The 22,733-nt window shown below is 44.5% G+C and overlaps 1 protein-coding gene across 1 annotated transcript in view; it reads right to left on the reverse strand.

The window, feature by feature from the left end:
- The window catches only part of LOC109881252 (receptor-type tyrosine-protein phosphatase S), a 418,713-nt gene that overhangs the window by 245,047 nt on the left and 150,933 nt on the right, over positions 1 to 22,733 (reverse strand). Inside the window, exon 3 of the mRNA XM_031822228.1 lies at positions 9,282 to 9,460. Within this exon, the coding sequence (XP_031678088.1) occupies positions 9,282 to 9,378 (97 nt within the window). The 5' untranslated portion in view covers positions 9,379 to 9,460. The remainder of the gene's footprint in view (positions 1 to 9,281; positions 9,461 to 22,733) is intronic.

The raw sequence follows: 22,733 nt of genomic DNA on the forward strand, positions 1-22,733 counted from the left end.
GTTGAAGAGGTGCTGTTGCACCTTCTTCACCACACTGTCTGAGTGGGTGGACCATTTCAGCTTGTCAGTGATGTGTTCATCGAGGAACTTGAAGCTTTCCACCTTCTCCACTGCAGTGCCATGTGGATAGGTGGGTGCTCCCTCTGCTGTTTCCTGAAATCCACGATAATCTCCTTAGTTTTGTTGACGTTGAATGAGAGGTTATTATCCTGGCATTTCTCACTGGCACCACAATCCTAGAGGCTTCACCTCCTCTCCTTCACCTCCTCCCCGTGCATCCCGCAAAGGCGGAGGTGTTGCTAACATTTACGATAGCAAATTTCAATTTACAAAAAAAAAAAAGACATTTTCGTCTTTTGAGCTTCTAGTCATGAAATCTATGCAGCCTACTCAATCACTTTTTATAGCTACTGTTTACAGGCCTCCTGGGCCATATACAGCGTTTCTCACTGAGTTCCCTGAATTCCTATCGGACCTTGTAGTCATAGCAGATAATATTCTAATCTTTGGTGACTTTAATATTCACATGGAAAAGTCCACAGACCCACTCCAAAAGGCTTTCAGAGCCATCATCGACTCAGTGGGTTTTGTCCAACATGTCTCTGGACCCACTCACTGTCACAGTCATACGCTGGACCTAGTTTTGTCCCATGGAATAAATGTGGTGGATCTTAATGTTTTTCCTCATAATCCTGGACTATCGGACCACCATTTTATTACGTTTGCAATTGCAACAAATAATCTGCTTAGACCCCAACCAAGGAACATCAAAAGTCGTGCTATAAATTCACAGACAACACAAAGATTCCTTGATGCCCTTCCAGACTCCCTCTGCCTACCCAAGGACGCCAGAGGACAAAAATCAGTTAACCACCTAACTGAGGATCTCAATCTAACCTTGCGCAATACCCTAGATGCAGTTGCACCCCTAAAAACAAAAAAAATGTCTCATAAGAAACTAGCTCCCTGGTACACAGAAAATACCCGAGCTCTGAAGCAAGCTTCCAGAAAATTGGAACGGAAATGGCGCCACACCAAACTGGAAGTCTTCCGACTAGCTTGGAAGGACGGTACCGTGCAGTACCGTAGAGCCCTTACTGCTGCTCGATCATCCTATTTTTCTAACTTAATTGAGGAAAATAAGAACAATCCGAAATTCCTTTTTAATACTGTCGCAAAGCTAACTAAAAAGCAGCATTCCCCAAGAGAGGATGACTTTCACTTTAGCAGTGATAAATTCATGAACTTCTTTGAGGAAAAGATTATGATTATTAGAAAGCAAATTACGGACTCCTCTTTAAACCTGCGTATTCCTCCAAACCTCAGTTGTCCTGAGTCTGCACAACTCTGCCAGGACCTAGGATCAAGAGAGACGCTCAAGTGTTTTAGTACTATATCTCTTGACACAATGATGAAAATAATCATGGCCTCTAAACCTTCAAGCTGCATACTGGACCCTATTCCAACTAAACTACTGAAAGAGCTGCTTCCTGTGCTTGGCCCTCCTATGTTGAACATAATAAACGGCTCTCTATCCACTGGATGTGTACCAAACTCACTAAAAGTGGCAGTAATAAAGCCTCTCTTGAAAAAGCCAAACCTTGACCCAGAAAATATAAAAAACTATCGGACTATATCGAATCTTCCATTCCTCTCAAAAATTTTAGAGAAGGCTGTTGCGCAGCAACTCACTGCCTTCCTGAAGACAAACAATGTATACGAAATGCTTCAGTCTGGTTTTAGACCCCATCATAGCACTGAGACGGCACTTGTGAAGGTGGTAAATGACATTTTAATGGCATCGGACCGAGGCTCTGCATCTGTCCTCGTGCTCCTAGACCTTAGTGCTGCTTTTGATACCATCGATCACCACATTCTTTTGGAGAGATTGGAAACCCAAATTGGTCTACACGGACATGTTCTGGCCTGGTTTAGACCTTATCTGTCGGAAAGATATCAGTTTGTCTCTGTGAATGGTTTGTCCTCTGAAAAATCAACTGTAAATTTCGGTGTTCCTCAAGGTTCCATTTTAGGACCACTATTGTTTTCACTATATATTTTACCTCTTGGGGATGTTATTCGAAAACATAATGTAAACTTTCACTGCTATGCGGATGACACACAGCTGTACATTTCAATGAAACATGGTGAAGCCCCAAAATTGCCCTCGCTAGAAGCATGTGTTTCAGACATAAGGAAGTAGATGGCTGCAAACTTTCTACTATTAAACTCGGACAAAACAGAGATGCTTGTTCTAGGTCCCAAGAAACAAAGAGATCTTCTGTTGAATCTGACAATTAATCTTAATGGTTGTACAGTCGTCTCAAATAAAACTGTGAAGGACCTCGGCGTTACTCTGGACCCTGATCTCTCTTTTGAAGAACATATCAAGACCATTTCGAGGACAGCTTTTTTCCATCTACGTAACATTGCAAAAATCAGAAACTTTCTGTCCAAAAATGATGCAGAAAAATTAATCCATGCTTTTGTCACTTCTAGGTTAGACTACTGCAGTGCTAGCCTCTCTACACTGGCTTCCTGTCAAAGCAAGGGCTGATTTCAAGGTTTTACTGCTAACCTACAAAGCATTACATGGGCTTGCTCCTACCTATCTCTCTGATTTGGTCCTGCCGTACATACCTATACGTACGCTACGGTCACAAGACGCAGGCCTCCTAATTGTCCCTAGAATTTCTAAGCAAACAGCTGGAGGCAGGGCTTTCTCCTATAGAGCTCCATTTTTATGGAACGGTCTGCCTACCCATGTCAGAGACGCAAACTCGGTCTCAACCTTTAAGTCTTTACTGAAGACTCATCTCTTCAGTGGGTCATATGATTGAGTGTAGTCTGGCCCAGGAGTGGGAAGGTGAACGGAAAGGCTCTGGAGCAACGAACCGCCCTTGCTGTCTCTGCCTGGCCGGTTCCCCTCTTTCCACTGGGATTCTCTGCCTCTAACCCTATTACAGGGGCTGAGTCACTGGCTTGCTGGGGCTCTCCATGCCGTCCCTGGAGGGGGTGCGTCACCTGAGTGGGTTGATTCACTGTTGTGGTCATCCTGTCTGGGTTGGCGCCCCCCCCCCCTTGGGTTGTGCCGTGGCGGAGATCTTTGTGGGCTATACTCAGCCTTGTCTCAGGATGGTAAGTTGGTGGTTGAAGATATCCCTCTAGTGGTGTGGGGGCTGTGCTTTGGCAAAGTGGGTGGGGTTATATCCTTCCTGTTTGGCCCTGTCCGGGGGTGTCCTCGGATGGGGCCACAGTGTCTCCTGACCCCTCCTGTCTCAGCCTCCAGTATTTATGCTGCAGTAGTTTATGTGTCGGGGGGCTGGGGTCAGTTTGTTATATCTGGAGTACTTCTCCTGTCCTATTCGGTGTCCTGTGTGAATCTAAGTGTGCGTTCTCTAATTCTCTCCTTCTCTCTTTCTTTCTCTCTCTCGGAGGACCTGAGCCCTAGGATCATGCCCCAGGACTACCTGACATGATGACTCCTTGCTGTCCCCAGTCTACCTGGCCATGCTGCTGCTCCAGTTTCAACTTCCACCTGACTGTGCTGCTGCTCTAGTTTCAACTGTTCTGCCTTATTATTATTCGACCATGCTGGTCATTTATGAACATTGAACATCTTGACCATGTTCTGTTATAATCTCCACCCGGCACAGCCAGAAGAGGACTGGCCACCCCACATAGCCTGGTTCCTCTCTAGGTTTCTTCCTAGGTATTGGCCTTTCTAGGGAGTTTTTCCTAGCCACCGTGCTTCTACACCTGCATTGCTTGCTGTTTGGGGTTTTAGGCTGGGTTTCTGTACAGCACTTTGAGATATCAGCTGATGTTTAAGGGCTATATAAATACATTTGATTTGATTTGATTTGATTTGTAGACTGTTTCATTGTTGTGGGTAATCAAGCCTACTACTGTTGTGTCGTCTGCAAACTTGATGATTGAGTTGGAGGCGTGCTTGGCCACGCAGTCATGGGTGAACAGGGAGTACAGAAGGGGGCTGAGCACGCACCCTTGTGGGGCCCCAGTGTTGAGGATCAGCGAAGAGGAGGCGTTACTACTACTACTATAAGGTAGTAGTTTTGGAATTGTTAGCTAGATTACTTGTTGGTTATTACTGCATTGTCGGAACTAGAAGCACAAGCATTTCGCTACACTCGCATTAACATCTGCTAACCATGTGACAAATACAATTTGATTTGATTTGATTTGTTTCCTACATTCAGCACCTGGGGGTGAACCGTCAGGAAGGCCCAGGACGCAGTTGCACAGGGCAGCATTCTTACATAGGTATGCCTCTTGTCCATATGGGACAGGTGCAGTGTGGTGGTGATTGCATCGTCTGTGGATCTATTGGGGCGGCAAACACTTAATGAAGACAGAAGTGAGTGTTACGGGACAATATTCATTTAGTTAAATTACCTTTGCTTTCTTAGATATACAGGGACAATGGTGGTAATCTTGAAGCATGTGGGGACAACAGACTGGGATAGGGAGAGATTGAATATATCTGTAAACACACCACCAGCTGGTCTGCGCATGCTTTGAGGAAGCGGCTAGGCCGGAAGCCAAGCGAGGGTTAACACGTTTAAATGTCCTACTCACGTCGGCCACGGAGAAAGAGAGCTCACAGTCCCTGATAGCAGGTTGTGTCAGTGGCACTGTATCCTCAAAAACGAGCGAAGACGGTGTTCAGCCTGTCCGGAAGGAAGACGTCGGTGTCCGTCATTGTCTGTAGACCACATACGTCTTGTGAGCCGTTGAACTGTACTCAACTTTGTCCCTATACGGACTCTCCCTATCCCAGTCTGTTGTCCCCACATGATTCAAGATGGCCACCATTGTCCCTGTACTATCATAGCACTGAGAGTGCACTTGTGAAGGTGGTTAATTACCTTTTAATGGCATCAGACCGAGGCTCTGCATCTGTCCTCGTGCTCCTAGACCTTAGTGTTGCTTTTGATACCATCGATCACTACATTATTTTGGAGAGATTGAAAACCCAAATTGGTCTACACGGACAGGTTCTGGCCTGGTTTAGATCTTATCTGTCGGAACGATATCAGTTTGTCTCTGTAAATGGTTTTGAAAAATCAACTGTAAATCAACAGGCCTCCTTACTGTCCCTAGAATTTCTAAACTGGAGCTCGATTTTTATGGAATGGTCTGCCTATCCATGTGAGAGATGCAGATTCGGTCTCAATCTTTAAGTCTTTATTGAAGACTCATCTCTTCAGTAGGTCCTAAGGAGGGGTGCATCACTTGAGTGGGTTGAGTCACTGACGTGATCTTCCTGTCCGGGTTGGCACCCCCTCTTGGGTTCCTGCCGTGAGTGAGATCTTCGTGGGCTATACTCGGCCTTGTCTCAGGATGGTAAGTTGGCAGTTGAAGATATCCGTTTAGTGGTGTGGGGGCTGTGCTTTGTCAAAGTGGTTTGGGTTATATCCTGCCTGTTTGGCCCTGTGGTTTGGGTTATATCCTGCCTGTTTGGCCCGGCCCTGTCCGGGGCCACAGTGCCTCCCGACCCCTCCTGTCTCAGCCTCCAGTATTTATGCTGCAGTAGTTTATGTGTTGGGGGGCTAGGGCCAGTCTGTTATATCTGGAGTATTTCTCCTGTCTTATCCGGTGTCCTGTGTGAATTTAAGTATGCTCTCTTTAATTCTCTCTTTCTTTCTCTCAGAGGACATGAGCCCTAGGACCACCTAGCCTGATGACTCCTTGCTGTCCACAGTTCACCTGGTCGTGCTGCTGCTCCAGTTTCAACTGTTCTGCCTGCGGCTATGGAACCCTGACCTGTTCACCGGACGTGCTACCTATCCCAGACCTGCTGTTTTCAACTCTCTAGAGACAGCAGGAGCGGTAGAGATACTCTGAATGATTGGCTATGAAAAGCCAACTGACATTTACTCCTGAGGTGCTGATCTGTTACACCCTCTACAACCACTGTGATTATTATTATTTGACCCTGCTGGTCATCTATGAACATTTGAACATCTTGGCCATGTTCTGTTATAATCTCCACCCGGCACAGCCAGAAGAGGACTGGCCACCCATCATAGCCTGGTTACTCTCTAGGTTCCGGCCTCTCTAGGGAGTTTTTCCCGAGCCACCGGGCTTCTACACCTGCAATGCTTGCTGTTTGGGGTTTTAGGCTGGGTTTCTTTGTGACATCGGCTGATGTAAGAAGGACTTTATAAATACATTTGATTGATTGATTGGTTTAGTCTGCTTGATTGCTTTGTGGAGGGAATAACTACACTCTTTGTATTCTTCCATATTCCCAGTCTTCCCAGTGGTTCGCATTTTCAGTTTTGCACGAATGCTCCCATCTATCCACAGTTTCTGGTTGGGGTAGGTTTTAACAGTCACAGTGAGTACAACATCTCCTATGCACTTCCTGATAAACTCATTCACTGTATCGGTATATGTGTCACAATTATTTTCTGAAGCTACTCTGAACATATCCCAGTCCGAGTGATCAAAACAGTCTTGAAGCGTGGATTCCGATTGATCAGACCAGGGTCAATGAAGTGTAAAGAGGAACTTGGTGTGTGGAAAGTTACTGAGTGAGAAAAGGGGAAGTGTAGAAAGTTCATATTCTGTTCAAATATATTGTTCAATATGAATGCTCCTAAGGAGGGAGGCAAAGGGTAACAGTCTAGTTTCAGTTCTTGATAAGGCAGGCCAGGAACCGGGACCATGAGGGATGTGAAAATGCACTCGATACAGCTGGAAGAGGGGCCACAGGGGCCCACATTGAAGAACATCTGATTAGTCCTATCTCACAAATACATTCTCACTTCCACGCCCATGAGGGTCCTAGAGTTAGGCAGGGCCATGACAATACCAGTAAGAGGAATCTACTATGTTTCTGCCTAACACAAAAGAAGGATTGGTTATCTTAGACATGCAAGGAGGTGACACTGCCTATTTGGAAGATATAAAAGATGTGCTTCTGTGACTTGTATGACCCAGTGATTGAATAAACTTGGTTTGAGCTTTTTCTAGTCGTCCATGAGTTTTTACTCTGTTTGTTCAGAACCTTATTATTGGCGTTGTCGGCAGGATTCACCACGATTTACAGTCGAACTTGAGAGTTCAAATCAGTGGAGCAGGAGACAGAACCAAAAACAAGGTAGGCACAGTTCCTACACCTGTTACTACTCATTCTGACATCTTGGGGAGATGAGAGTCATAGGCTGAATACAAACGATAGGATACGGACCTAGAAAGCCTGAGCTTATTCAGCACTGTGTTACGACCGGTCTTGGATTTATGGGTAATTATTTAATTTAGGGTAAGTCCTGGAAGGTAAGCCTGAGCAGGGTGGTTCCTGCGAAGGTTAAGTCCTAAGGGGTAAATCTCAAGTGAGTTTTTACTCTGTTCAGATCCTAACAATACTTAGGTACTGATTATATACAGTTGAAGTCTGACGTTTACATACACCTTAGCCAAATACATTTAAACTCAGTTTTTCACAATTCCTGACATTTAATCAGAGTAAAAATTCCCTGTCTTAGGTCAGTTGGGATCACCACTTTATTTTAAGAATGTAAAATGTCACATTCCTTGCTGAGCGGCCTTTCAGGTTATGTCGACATAGGACTCGTTTTACTGTGGATATAGATACTTTTGTACCTGTTTCCTCCAGCATCTTCACAAGGTCCTTTGCTGTTGTTTTGGGATTGATTTGCACTTTTTGCACCAAAGTATGTTCATGTTCATTATGTCAAGAAGCCTATCAGAAGCTTCTAAAGCCATGACATTCTTTTCTGGAATTTTCCAAGCTGTTTAAAGGCACAGTCAACTTAGTGCATGTTAACTTCTGACCCACTGGAATTGTGATACAGTGAACTATAAGTGAAATAATCTGTCTGTAAACAATTGTTTACAAAGAAATTACTTGTGTCATGCACAAGTAGATGTCCTAACCGACTTGCCAAAATTATAGTTTGTTAACAAGAAATGTGTGGAGTGGTTGAAAAAGGAGTTTTAATGACTCCAACGTAAGTGTATGTAAACTTCCGACTTCAACTGTATGTATTATGATTCGATACAACTATTTTATTGCAATTTTATGTTCCAAACATATTGTTCACTATATGTCTGCTGCAGAGTTTTGATCAGTCATGGAAATAAAAGTTCTGAAAATGTTGGCTCTCTATTTATTAAAAAGAAGATGGAGAACAAGCTGTAGGATGAAAAATACAGTTTTGTGCAGGTACAGCCGACTAGCGCTAGTTGACGTTAGTTAATGCTACCTATAACTGTATCGTATTTTCCCCCATCACTACTAGATATAGGATGGTATGTCATTTGTTAAAGCCGTGGTATGGGGAGAGATGGGACGACACACAGATAGACTAAGAAGATGATGTGTAGAGGCAAACAGACATACACTCTTATCTGACTTACACGTTTGGCCTGAACCATGGAAAACAGCCCCACACCATTATTCCTCTTCCACCAAACTTTACAGTTGGCACTACGCATTGGGGCAGGTAGCGTTCTTCTGGCATCCACCAAACTCTGATTTGTCCGTCAGACTGCCAGATGGTGAAGAGTGATTCATCACTTTAGAGAACGCGTTTTCACTGCTCCAGAGTCCAATGGCGGAGAGCTTTACACCACTCCAGCCGATGCTTGGCATTGTGCATGGTGATCTTAGGCTTGTGTGCAGCTGCTTGGCCATGGAAATCCATTTGATGACGCTCCCGACAAACAGTTATTGTGCTGATGTTTCTTCAAGATGCAGTTTGGAACTCAGTAGTGAGTGTTGCAACTGAGGACATTACACGCTTCAGCACTCGGCGGTCCCGTTCTGTGAGATTGAAAGTCACTGAGCTCTTAAGTTAGGCCATACTACTGCCAATGTTTTCCTATGGAGACTGCATGGCTGTGTGCTCGATTCTATACATCTTACACCAATTCAATACACCTATACACCTAGCCGAATCCTCTCACTTTTGTATATACAATGTGACATAAAATAAAAGTGAATAAAATATTAAATAGGTCAAAAAGTAAAAACAGAATTCAGAAATTCAGAAAATAGGTGATACACAGCGAAACACAAAGTACATTTGAACCGAAAAAAATGAGATGTAAGGTCAATTGTGCTGGCTCAGTACATACAACACACACACACACACACACACACACACACACACACACACACACACACACACACACACACACACACACACACACACACACACACACACACACACACACACACACACACACACACACACACACACACACACACGTATTAGAGTGGCACTCACATAAGGCATGGAAGCCAGTAAGCAGCATACAGAGCAACAGAGTGCTGAGGGGCAGCAGGGCCGGCAGACGGAGGCAGGGTGGACCGCCGGCGGCCATCTTGCTCCGGTGGCGACCTTTGACCTGGCTGGAGTGCCGAGGCCCCACGAAGAGAAGGCTGTGGTCTTCAAACAGGATGTCTCTGCCGGGAGGAAGAAAGGAAGAGAGGAGGAGGGGAAGTGAGGAGGAGGAGAGGAGGGGAAGAGAGGAAAGGAGGAGATGAGAGGATATCACCAATTCTGCATTCAAATATTTTAAAAGTGAGTCTGTTTCAACGGCTGTCACAACACATCCCAGTTAAATACAACACACTACTCTTCACTGTTCAAAATGTCTTCTGCCTCAACGAAGGTCACCATTGTGCACGTTGTTCAGCGCACATTGCCACACCACACGTTTTCACATTAGATCTCAGCTCACTGGTCACGGTAAAAACATCCACCCGTAGCGCGTGCTTCAGAAGGTATATCTCACTGGTCATCCCCAAAGCCAACACCTCCTTTGGCCGACTTTCCTTCCAGTTCTCTGCTGCCAATGACTGGAATGAATTGTAAAAATCACTGAAGTTGGAGACATATCTCCCTCACTAACTTTAAATGTCAGCTATCTGAGCATCTAACCGATCACTGCAGCTGTCCACAGCACATCTGTAAATAGCCCAACCAATCTACCTACCTCATCCCCATATTGTTTTTATTTACTTTTCAGGTCGCAGTTGTAAATGAGAACTTGTTCTCAACTGGCCTATCTGGTTAAGTAAAGGTACAATTACAATTTTAAAATAAAAGATGTGTGCTAGCTGGTCCACAAGGCTCATATGCATGGACACTAGAAGCATCTCTTCACACCAGCGTGACATGGACCAAGAAGGGACTCTCACAACGGCTGGTCTCATACCATATCATCCTAATCAACTGCTTTTCACATCTCATAACTAGTTTTGGGCTTTAATCTCTCGATCTGTTCATTATTTGCTCATCAGCACATCGAGTAATTACGGGGCTACCCAGCGATATTTCAGGCAGCAATGGGCCCCGGTCAAAAGTAGTGCATTTTAAAGAGACTAGGATGTCATTTGGGACGCAGCCCCTGTGTTTGCATGGCGGCAGGGCCCTGTGAGTGGGCACCCGTTGAAATGTCTGCCACGTCGAACACCCCGAGGCCTGTGAGTGGCAGGCCGTAGGCAGACCTGGCTCTCAAGAGAAGACAGTCTATGTACACACTGCCCACAAAATGCAATGCAGGACATGTAAAGCTTGTTGCATATTGGAGGTTTAAAAAGGCTTCTGAAGTTTGCAATTTCCACTTGCAAATTTCAGACTAGATTTTTCCCTTAACATTTCCTGTTGCTGCAGGATTATTTTCCTGCTGTAGCAAACTGACTCAAATTAAGATCCTGCATCTGTATGCATCACATGCCAATCAAAATCATCAGTGTTCCACTTCCAGTGGGACAACCCTGATGTGTCTATTCCACGTGTACGTAGCCAAGGGGAGGATTGTTTTTGCAACACACACCTCCAGTCAGGCCGTCTCTCGCAGCTTTACCTTACAGTGTAACCCATCAGCCCAGACACCACGCCAAGCAAGCATGCACACACTCTGGGGAGGGAGGAGTCAGCAGAGCTCTTTTACTACAACAATAGGCCATCAGAACCTGAGCTCATCATCTCAACACAAAGGGATACACACACACACACACACACACACACCCTTCCTCTTCTCTTTCTCGTGTTGAAACGGCCTTATGCTTATTTTTTCCTTTCTTCGGGTGATGTCATTGGAGAGAGAGAGAAATGGAGAGAGAAAGAGGAGGATAAACAGGGGGAGTGTAGAAGTGTCAAGGGGATGGTTTGCTGTGACAGCCTCATTGTTCTGGATGTAAACGGTGGGAGGAAGTGGAGGAATCCCACTGTTTCTGCATCTGTCTAGTAGGACAGGTGGGGGGGGGGGATCTCTGCTAAAAGCAGCCACACCACACCCTCCCCCTGAAGATGGAAGAGAGATGACTAGTGCTTCAGTCAGATGCTGCTCACATGGACACCAATTGATTGATAAAACCTCGCCGTAAACTGCTTCATCGAACGCAGGTGGAGGGGAAACCGCTAATTGCTAGTTAAAAAATTCACAGCATTTCCCTTTATCCTTGAGTAGCACAGAATACGTTTTTTTGCAGGGGATTAAAAGTCATTATGTCGTTTCAAAATATAAACTTGTCCTTGTGTGCATCATGTTTTATTTATAAAGCTAAAAAAATATATATATATATTGCACATATGACAAACTTGTGTCCTTTGTCCCTGAATTAATTCTTGAGTTTTGTAACCGGCTTCAGAAGGCTGTTAGCCCTACTTTTTCCTCTGGCCGACAGGAATCCAGGACACATTAACACACATACACACACGTGACCAACGCCAACCCTCCCCACATATATCAGATCTACATATTTTCCCCAACTGGACCCAGTTTCACTGCCTCTCCTCTGTCTCTCGACACCTCCCATTCCCTCACACCACCTTGGAAGCCAAGATGGCCGCCGTGATCCTGGTGTTTCTGGAGAAGTCAGGCCTGCTCTCTCTGAAATGCTGAGCCTCTTAATCTATGCATTATTGATGCTAACATGTTGGTCCTGGAGCTGAGCATTATGGGTTGAGAGAGGAAGGGGAGGACCAAGGCATGCAGAAAGAGAGCAGGGGCCAAAGCACAGCGTGGAAATACACACAAGGATACACACAGAGAGAGAGACACAGAGAGAGAGAGAGACACAGAGAGAGACAGAGACAGAGAGATAGAGAGAGTACAATACAGTATGGAAACAGTACAGGTGCATCCAAGCTGGACAGCTTCCAGGCCATCAGACTATAATAGAGTCAAAAACTAGCCGGCCTCCGCCCAGTACACTACCCTGAACTTTAGTCACTGTTACTAGCTGGCTACCACATGGTGCTCTACCCTGCACCTCTTGGGGCAGCAGGGTAGCCTAGTGGTTAGAGAGTTGGACTAGTAACCGGAAGGTTGCAAGTTCAAACTCCTGAGCTGACAAGGTACAAATCTGTTGTTCTGCCCCTGAACAGGCAGTTAACCCACTGTTCCTAGGACATCATTGAATATAAGAATTTGTTCTTAACTGACTTGTCTGGTTAAATAAAAATAAAAAAGAGACTGCTGTCCTTGGTACTTAGAGTCACTGGTCACTTGAATAATGTTTACATACTCTTTTACCCACTTCAGGTGGTAGCCGGCTAGTAACAGTGTCACGGTTCATCTTATATAACTACTGCTGTACACACCTTTTCTATGTATACACTGTCCATAACGTCTATACACACCATCTTATACAGTACATATAGATTTATATTCCAGCCTCTGACATTGCTCGTTCTAATATTTCTATATTTCTTAATTCCATTATTTTTATTTTGTGGATTTGTGTGTATTGTTTTGTATTGTAAGGTATTACTGTACTGTTGAAGCTGGAAACATAAGCGAGAGTATTGGGGTAACAGAGAGTGTTGTGTTAAGCAGAAGATATACCTGCCATGATGGGGAGTCTGAGAGACTCTGAGATGGGTCTACACTTTGTGGAGGCCAGCATAATGCTTGTGTGTGTGTGTGTCTTTAGTAAGTCTACTGTATGGTTATGAAGTTCGGTAGTAGGAGATACAGACGTGTGGTTGAACAGAGCACTAGTAGTGATTGTTATGAAACGTCAGGGTCACTGGAAAACAAGCAGGAAGTGGTCCTAAAGTGTTCAACCAATTGGACCAATCAACACAGGAAATTGTGGCCAGTGCTGACACTTAGCAACAGGCTGTGAGGCTGTGGACTTGACAGTGGTCCTAAATGGCTCTACAGAGTGATAAATATCTGCTATGCTTGAGTGCCACAGGTCTAAAGACAAAACCGCAGACAATCCCTTGTTTCCACTAGCCCTTTAATAAATCACTCAGGGCTAAAGTACTACCAGTTTGTCCCATCTCTCTCTCTTTCTCCCTTCTCACAAGAACTCAGAGCCTAGACTAGACTACCTCATGAACGCCACTCTATCAAGGCAAATACAAGCATACTGGATAGACAGCATCAGCTAATTCCCACCGTCTGCCAGATAAAGGGGACTATATAAAAGGTTTTACATGTTCACATTTGAGTCATTTAGCAGAAGCTCTAATCCAGAGCAATTTACAAATGAGTGAATTCATATTAAAGGGCATGTGACGTGTGACTGGAAGTCGGGAAGCAAGTTCAGGGAGTGAATCATTTAATAAATAAATTAAGCCTTAATACAAAGCAATAAACACGAACAACGCACAGAAATGAAACTGAAACAGAAACAATAATGCCTGGGGAAGGAACCAAAGGGAGTGGCAGATATAGGGAAGGAACCAAAGGGAGTGGCAGATATAGGGAAGGAACCAAAGGGAGTGGCAGATATAGGGAAGGAACCAAAGGGAGTGGCAGATATAGGGAAGGAACCAAAGGGGGTGGCAGATATAGGGAAGGAACCAAAGGGGGTGGCAGATATAGGGAAGGAACCAAAGGGAGAGACAGATATAGGGAAGGAACCAAAGGGAGAGACAGATATAGGGAAGGAACCAAAGGGAGAGACAGATATAGGGAAGGAACCAAAGGGAGAGACAGATATAGGGAAGGAACCAAAGGGAGAGACAGATATAGGGAAGGAACCAAAGGGAGAGACAGATATAGGGAAGGAACCAAAGGGAGTGGCAGATATAGGGAAGGAACCAAAGGGAGTGGCAGATATAGGGAAGGAACCAAAGGGGGTGGCAGATATAGGGAAGGAACCAAAGGGAGTGGCAGATATAGGGAAGGAACCAAAGGGAGAGACAGATATAGGGAAGGAACCAAAGGGAGAGACAGATATAGGGAAGGAACCAAAGGGAGAGACAGATATAGGGAAGGAACCAAAGGGAGAGACAGATATAGGGAAGGAACCAAAGGGAGTGGCAGATATAGGGAAGGAACCAAAGGGAGTGGCAGATATAGGGAAGGAACCAAAGGGGGTGGCAGATATAGGGAAGGAACCAAAGGGGGTGGCAGATATAGGGAAGGAACCAAAGGGGGTGGCAGATATAGGGAAGGAACCAAAGGGGGTGGCATATATAGGGAAGGAACCAAAGGGGGTGGCATATATAGGGAAGGAACCAAAGGGGGTGGCAGATATAGGGAAGGAACCAAAGGGGGTGGCAGATATAGGGAAGGAACCAAAGGGAGAGACATATATAGGGAAGGAACCAAAGGGAGAGACATATATAGGGAAGGAACCAAAGGGAGAGACAGATATAGGGAAGGAACCAAAGGGGGTGGCAGATATAGGGAAGGAACCAAAGGGGGTGGCATATATAGGGAAGGAACCAAAGGGGGTGGCATATATAGGGAAGGAACCAAAGGGGGTGGCAGATATAGGGAAGGAACCAAAGGGGGTGGCAGATATAGGGAAGGAACCAAAGGGAGAGACATATATAGGGAAGGAACCAAAGGGAGAGACATATATAGGGAAGGAACCAAAGGGAGAGACAGATATAGGGAAGGAACCAAAGGGAGTGACAGATATAGGGAAGGAACCAAAGGGAGTGACAGATATAGGGAAGGAACCAAAGGGAGAGACAGATATAGGGAAGGAACCAAAGAGAGAGACATATATAGGGAAGGTAATCAGGGAAGTGATGGAGTCCGGGCGAGTCTGATGACGCGCTGGTGCACGTAACGAGGGTGACAGGTGTGCCCCATAACGATCAGTCTGGTGACCTAGAGGCCGGAGAAGGAGCACATGTGACAGTACCCCCTCCCTGACGCACAGCTCCACCCGCAGGACACCGACCAAGATGACGATCCTGGGGATCAGGAGCAGACCGGTCGCCTCCGCTGAGGCACAGATACCGGACGAACCAGCTGAGGCGTGAGAGCCGGCTGAGACCTCCCCCGGTTGAGGCACGGGAACCTGTTCACCCAGCTGAGGCATGGGAGCCTATCGATCCCGCTGAGGTAGGGTAACCCGTCGAACTCGCCGAGGCATGAGAATCTGACAAACCGGCTGAGGCCTCCCAGGTAACTCCAGTCGGACCCGACATCACCTCCAACACAAAAAAACTCCCCGATCCTTCCCTTTGGTGAGGCGTCATTCTGTAACGTGTGCGCTGGGAGTCGGGGAGCAAGTTCAGGGAGTGAATAATTTAACAAATAAATTCAACCATAATACAAAACAAGAAACTCTGACACTGCACAGACATGAAACTGAACCAGAAACAATGATGCCTGGGGAAGGAACCAAAGGGAGTGACATATATAGGGAAGGAACCAAAGGGAGTGACATATATAGGGCAGGTAATCAAGGAGGTGATGGATTCCAGGTGAGTGTCATGAGGCGCTGATGTGCGTAACGATGGTGACAGGTGTGCCCCATAACGAGCAGCCTGGTGACAGGTGTGCGCCATAACGAGCAGCCTGGTGACCTAGAGGCCGGAGAGGGAGCACACGTGACAGTGCAATTCTGCCACTTTTCAAAGTTATATTCATTAACTCCAGCGCCATACCACTGTCTGCATATGTGCAAACATATCATTTCTATTATCAGTGGTTAAAAAAAGAGAGGAAGAAAGGCCCTAAAAAAAGGTTTCTCTGTGACATCACAGGGTAGGATTAAAAGGAAGAAAAACGGTGGGACGTATTTAAGATACTCACATTTTCAACCATTAAGTGAAGTGATGCAAACAAATGCAACGAGGCATGGAAAAATACCCTGTTGATTACTCCAAATGGGACGTAATGTGTGACAGGGCCACTTAACGGCACAATGCAAGAGCTATTTAGGCTAATCTACCGAACCACTGAATTCAATTGTGGATTTGGAACCTAGGAATGAATAAATAGCACATAGTGGTGTCAGATTTTCTCTGATTCACAGACAAAGAAGGTCAATTTAATGACAAAACAGTTCCTATGCAGTTATGCAATAGTTTAAAAATGAGAATGAATTGAAACTGGATTGATGCTTTTCTAACATGTTTGACTGCAGAGATAACTCCCAGTTAGTGTAACACTGTACTCTTTAATTATTATTATTTTTACAGCATTCCTTCAAATCTAGCATCTGCTCATTCCTGTTAATGTTAAAAATGAAAGTGCATTGTAAAGAGTGACGCTCGTTCGTATCGTCTTTTCAGTGTGTGAGCTTTGTCACTAGCATTTACCTCCAGAGCTTAGGAGTCTTTATCTGATGAATGTGGCGCATGTAACCAAGGGCACACTGGCTTATTCATAATAACACTAGTGTGTGTGTGTGTGTGTGTGTGTGTGTGTGTGTGTGTGTGTGTGTGTGTGTGTGTGCCTTAGAGAAATATCTATTTTAGAGTCTAGAAATGCTACCCTTATTGATTTCAGGGGTCAATGCTGTCCCTGAAAAAGGGAGTGTGAAGAGATGTATGTCCTTGATGAACACAGAAGAGCACATCTGTGTGGTCTATGGTCTCTCTTCTACTCTCTCTCCTCCTTTTTTTCTCCCCTGTCGTAACTCATTTGCTGCTCTCCATCCATTACCTTTGACTGACTAGTTTGTTGTAATGTGCACTGCACAGAGTTCATAAACACAGTGTTCCTCTTTAAAAACAGGCAAATATTTACATGCAGAAGATACTCTTCTCCAGAGTGATGTACAGTCAGTATTGTAGTGTAAGGATAGGTGAGTGCCGACACTACAGCTATGAAGCTGGTATTCTATCCTTGTAGTGTGCTGTAGCGTTTAGCCACTAGCGCTAGCATGTGATCCCACACTATAGCCTAGCCATTGACTAGGCACAGCCTTAAGGCTTCCGCATGTTTCGGTTCTGCGGAACTTACTTAGGCCGAACCGAACGAGTGCGCTCGCATACCTTCGACCTTCGCTTGAAAATACCTTCGCAATGGTACTGTTTCTCCATCTTGAGACACCGTAGCATGATGGCGCCGATAGAGATGGCAGTTTCGCTTCTAGTCCTTTGGAAACTGTGCAGTTTTATGTTTTAATGTATTATTTCTTACATTGTTGGCCCAGAAAACCTTAAGTGTTATCACATACAGCCGGGGAGAACTATTGGATATCAGAGAGACGTCAACTTACCAGCACTACGACCAGGAATACCACTTTCCCAAAGTGGATCCTTTGTCTACGCCTCCCAGGGCATTTGAACTGATTCCAGAGGCCGACCCAAAACAACGCCGCCGGAGGAGAGGGTGCCGGAGCGGTCTTCTAGTGAGGCTTCGGATGCACACACACCACCCACCGCTTCCGAGTATATTACTTGCTAATGTCCAGTCCCTAGTTAACAAAGTAGACCAAATCAGGGCTTTCCAAAGAGAAATCTGGGATTGTAACATACTCTGTTTCACGGAAACATGGCTAGCTGGGGACATGCTGTCAGAGTCCGTACAGCCAATGGGAGTCCGTACAGCCAATGGGATTTTCAGTGCATCGCGCCGACAGGAATAAACACCTCTCCGGTAAGATGAAGGGCGGAGAGGCGCTGATCATGGTGTAACTGTAACAACATACAAGAACTCAAGTCCTTTCGTTCAGCTGACTTAGAATTCCTCACAATCATATGCCGACCGTATTATCTCCCAAGAGAACTCTCCTCGGTTATCGTCACAGCCGTGTAGATCCCCCCCCGCAAGCTGATAACAAGAAGGCCATCAAGGAACTTCACTGGACTTTATGCAAACTGGAAACCATATATCCTGAGGCTGCATTTACGGAAGCTGGGGATTTTAACAAAGCTAATTTGAGAACAAGGCTACCTAAATTCGAACAGCATATCGAATGCAGTACACGAGTGAGTAACACGCTCGACCATTGCTACGATGCATACAAGGCCCTAACCCGCCCTCCTTTTGGCAAATACAACCGTGAATCCATCTTGTTGCTCCCCTACTAAAGGCAGAAACTAAAAGAGGAAGCACCCATGCTTAGGTCTATCCAACTCTGGTCTGACCAATCAGAATCCACGCTAAAAATCATTTTCTGGATTTTTTTCTTCTCATTTTGTCTGTCATAGTGGAAGTGTACCTATGATGAAAATTACAGGACTCTCTCATCTTTTTAAGTGGGAGAACTTGCACAATTGGTGGCTGACTAAATACTTTTTTGCCCCACTGTATGTGGCAGGTTCTACAGACAATCATGGATTACAAAAAGAAAACCAGCCCCGTCGCGGACATCGACTTCTTGCTTCCAGACAAATGAAACAACTTCCTTGCACGCTTCGAGGACAATACAGTGCCACCAACGTGGCCTGCTAATAAAGACTGTGGGCTCTCCTTCTCCGTGGCCGACGTGAGTAAAACATTTAAACGTGTTTACCCTCGCAAGGCTGCCGGCCCAGACGGCATCTCTAGTTGCATCCTCAGTGGATGCTCAGACCAGCTGCCTGGTGTGTTTACGGACATATGTAATCTCTCCCTATCCCAGTCTGCTGTCCCCACATGCTTCAAGATGGCCACCATTGTTCCTGTTCCCAAGAAAGCTGAGGTAACTGAAATAAATTAATATACCCCCCCTTAGTACTCACTTCTGTCATCATGAAGTGCTTTGAGAGACTAGTCAAGGTCCATATCCCCTCCACCCTACCGGTCACACTAGACCCACTCCAATTTGCTACTGCCCCAATAGGTCCACAGACGATGCAATCGCCATCACACTGCACACTGCCCTATCCCATCTGGACAAGAGGAATACCTATGTAAGAATGCTGTTCATTGACTACAGCTCAGCAGTCAACACCATAGTACCCTCCAAACTCATCAGTTACTTCTTTGGGACTGGGGGGCAGTATTGAGTAACTTGGATGAATAAGGTGCCCAGAGTAAACTGCCTGCTACTCATGCCCAGTTGCTAATATATGCATATTATTAGTAGATTTGGATAGACAACACTGAAGTTTCTAAAACTGTTTGATTGATGTCTGTGAGTATATCAGAACTCATATGGCTGGCAAAAACCTGAGAAAAAATCCAACCAGGAAGTGGGAAATCTGAGGTTTGTAGTTTTTCAACTCATTGCCTATCCAATATTCAGTGTCTATGGGGTCATATTGCACTTCCTAAGGCTTCCACTAGATGTCAACCGTCTCTAGAACCTTGTTTCAAATCAAATCAAATCCAATTTTATTTGTCACATACACATGGTTAGCAGATGTTAATGCGAGTTTAGCGAAATGCTTGTGCTTCTAGTCCCGAAAATGCAGTTATAACTAACAAGTAATCTAACCTAACAATTTCACAACTACTACCTTATACACACAAGTGTAAAGGGATAAAGAATATGTACATAAAGATATATGAATGAGTGATGGTACAGAACGGCCTCGGAGTGTGTTGTCAGAAAAATAACCTCTCACTCAATGTCAGCAAAACAAAAGAGATGTTCGTGGACTTCAGGAAACAGCAAAGGGAGCACCCCTCTATCCACAACGACGAGACAGCAGTGGGGAAGGTGAAAAGTTTTAAGTTCCTCTGTGTACATATCACTGATGAATTGAAATGGTCCACGCACACAGACAGTGTGGTGAAGAAGGCGCAACAGCGCCTCTTCAACCTCAGGAGGCTGAAAAAATTTGGCTTGTCACCAAAAACCCTCACTAACTTTTACAGGTGCACAATTGAGAGCATCCTGTCGGGCTGTATCACCGCCTGGTATGGCAACTGTACTGTCCACGACAGCAGGGCTCTCCAGAGGGTGGTGCGTTCTGCACAACGCATCACCGGGGGCAAACTACCTGCCCTCCAGGACACCTACAGCACCCAATGTCACAGGAAAAACATATCATACAGGACAATAACCACCCGAGCCACAGCCTGTTCACCCCGCTATCATCCAGAAGGAGAGGTCAGTACAGGTGCATCAAAGCTGGGAGAGAGAGATTGAAAAACAGCTTATATCTCAAGGCCATCAGGCTGCCTACCTATAGACTTGATATCATTGGCCACTTTAATAAATAGAACACTAGTCACTTTAATACCACTTTAAGAATGTTTACATGTCTCGCATTACTCATCTCATATGTATACACTGTATACTGTATCCTTCACTATCTATTCTTTACTATGTATTGTATCTTAACTGCTCTGTCACTGCTCATCCATATATTGTATACTTATATATTCTCATCCCATTCCTTTACTAGATTGTGTGTATTAAGTTTTGTTGTGGAATTTGTTAGATATTAGGTTTTGTTGCGGAATTGTTAGACATGACCTGTTATATACTGCTTCACTGTTCTAGAAGCATAAGCATTTCACTACATTCGCAATAACATCTGCTAACAATGTGTATGTGACCAATAACATTTGATTTGATTTAGCCAATATATTGGACTATAAATAGTCTGAATTAATCTAAGATAACTCAAGAAATCTGTCATTAATTTTGATGTTTTTGCAGGGGAGATCTCAGTCGCACAATTTTACATCTAACTAGGATGTTTGGTGAAGTAGTTCTCAAGTGAAAAAATGTGCATGAAAAAGTGTTGAATGACAACAAACACTTAATTGAAGAACCCCTACAGTTGACCAATCACCAAAGAAGGGATGTATTTCAAACTTCGGCTTTCCACAAGAAAATAAATGTTGTGTGCACAAACAAAACTCTTGTCGAAGGTCAAAACTAACAAAAACGAACAAAATATTGCCATAATATCATATGTACCAACTGTTCTGAACTGTTTCGGATGGGAAGCATGTGGACGCCTGCAGTTGGAGCAAGGTGATTTTTGTAGGTAGAGAGCTACAGACGGACTCCAGTGACCACATTAAAAGATACCCAATACACTGGCCTGACAACAACCCTCTCTCTCTCTCCAGGAGGAGCTTTCCCATGAGCCTTTGCTCTAAGTCAGGTTGCTCCAAAGAGACGGTGTTCAGACAGCCGGGAGCGACGGTTGACACCTCAGCGCCGCTCCTGAGCCAACCAGGGCCAACCTCCCAGCAACCCCTCGGGCATTGGTCTTTCATCAGGAGTTAAGGCTTTCCTTCTTGAGCTTGCCTGCCGGCACTGGCAGGCAAGAGAGATCCACTGTTGTTGAGACTATAAAAACACTTCCCCTCAGAGTGAGTGAGGAGACAAAATGGCTGACAGTTGCTCATAAATACATAGTCAAGCAAGAAACTGGAGTAACAAATGTTTAAACACACATCACAACTGCTGCTACCAGACTCTTATTATGATTGCTAAATACTGCAGAGTTTAAACACTTGCCCCCACAATTCCCCCTTCCCAAATATAAATATTTGCACTATAAATTGTCTTCCTGTATTATACTTATGCTAAAAAATGTATTATATTATACTGAGACAATACCTTTATGTTCGTATTCTTGTCTTGTGTTATTTCCTATTGTTGTTGCATTGTCCAGAAGGAACCTGCAAGTAAGCATTTCATTGGACAGTGTATACCATGTGTAGCCCACACATACCTGTTTAGTGCTGATTTAAAAACCGAAACATTTTGGTTAATCAAACAACTATTTGACCAACATTGGTTAAATTATTTGAATTCCATTTAATTTGGGTTTATTTCTGTGAGCTTCATGCGCTGTTTCTCTAGAGATAAATAATTTCAAGCCCGAACTGTTCAATGTAGTTGGGAGTTGTAGTTTCCAAAAAGCCAATATTCCACATAGTTTTGCGCAGAAAACCTTGTAATTAACTACAATGGCCATAATGCATTGCGCCTACTGTCCGGAGGGCATAGATCTGTATATAACGACAAGATGCTCATGTTTCTGCCTAACAATGGGAGTCGTTGTCCCAAAGGCGGGAAGGCAGGCGACAAGCTTAGATCCAAAATAAGCCCTTAGAAACGCATTGGGCTTCTTTTGCACAGAAAATGAAACCTCTCGCTTGTCTCTTCCTCTCTAGTGTGGGGCAGACACGGACAGGGAGAAGAGACACATGCACTTTGAGAGGGATAGAGAGCAGTCGCGTTGCGAGGATTTTCTACCTGGAAATACATGATCTAAATGATTGACAGTTGGTGTTCAGCTTACTTAGAAGAACTACTATAATAGTGATTTTGTCAGACAGGATAAGCAGCAGCTCTATAGAGATGAGTTGATGACTTGGAATGAAATAATAAAGTCATCAAATAAAACAAGATGTAATATACACAATATCTGAAATATTTTATTAAAGTAATATGAATAAATAATGGTTAATAAGTGATAATCAGTAATGGAACTTTTATTTTGTGTTACAGCATTCAAACCACATAATGCATTAAATGTTTACAAAAATGATCTAAATTATTGTGATAATTATGATTATTTTTGTGATTATTTTTATTTTGTTTTATTTAACATTTATTTTACTATGCAAGTCAGTTAAGAATAAATTATTATTTACAATGACGGCCAACCAAAAGGAAAAAG

The sequence above is a fragment of the Oncorhynchus kisutch genome, linkage group LG4 (genome assembly GCF_002021735.2).
Source record: "Oncorhynchus kisutch isolate 150728-3 linkage group LG4, Okis_V2, whole genome shotgun sequence".
Classification (NCBI taxonomy): Eukaryota; Metazoa; Chordata; class Actinopteri; order Salmoniformes; family Salmonidae; genus Oncorhynchus; species Oncorhynchus kisutch.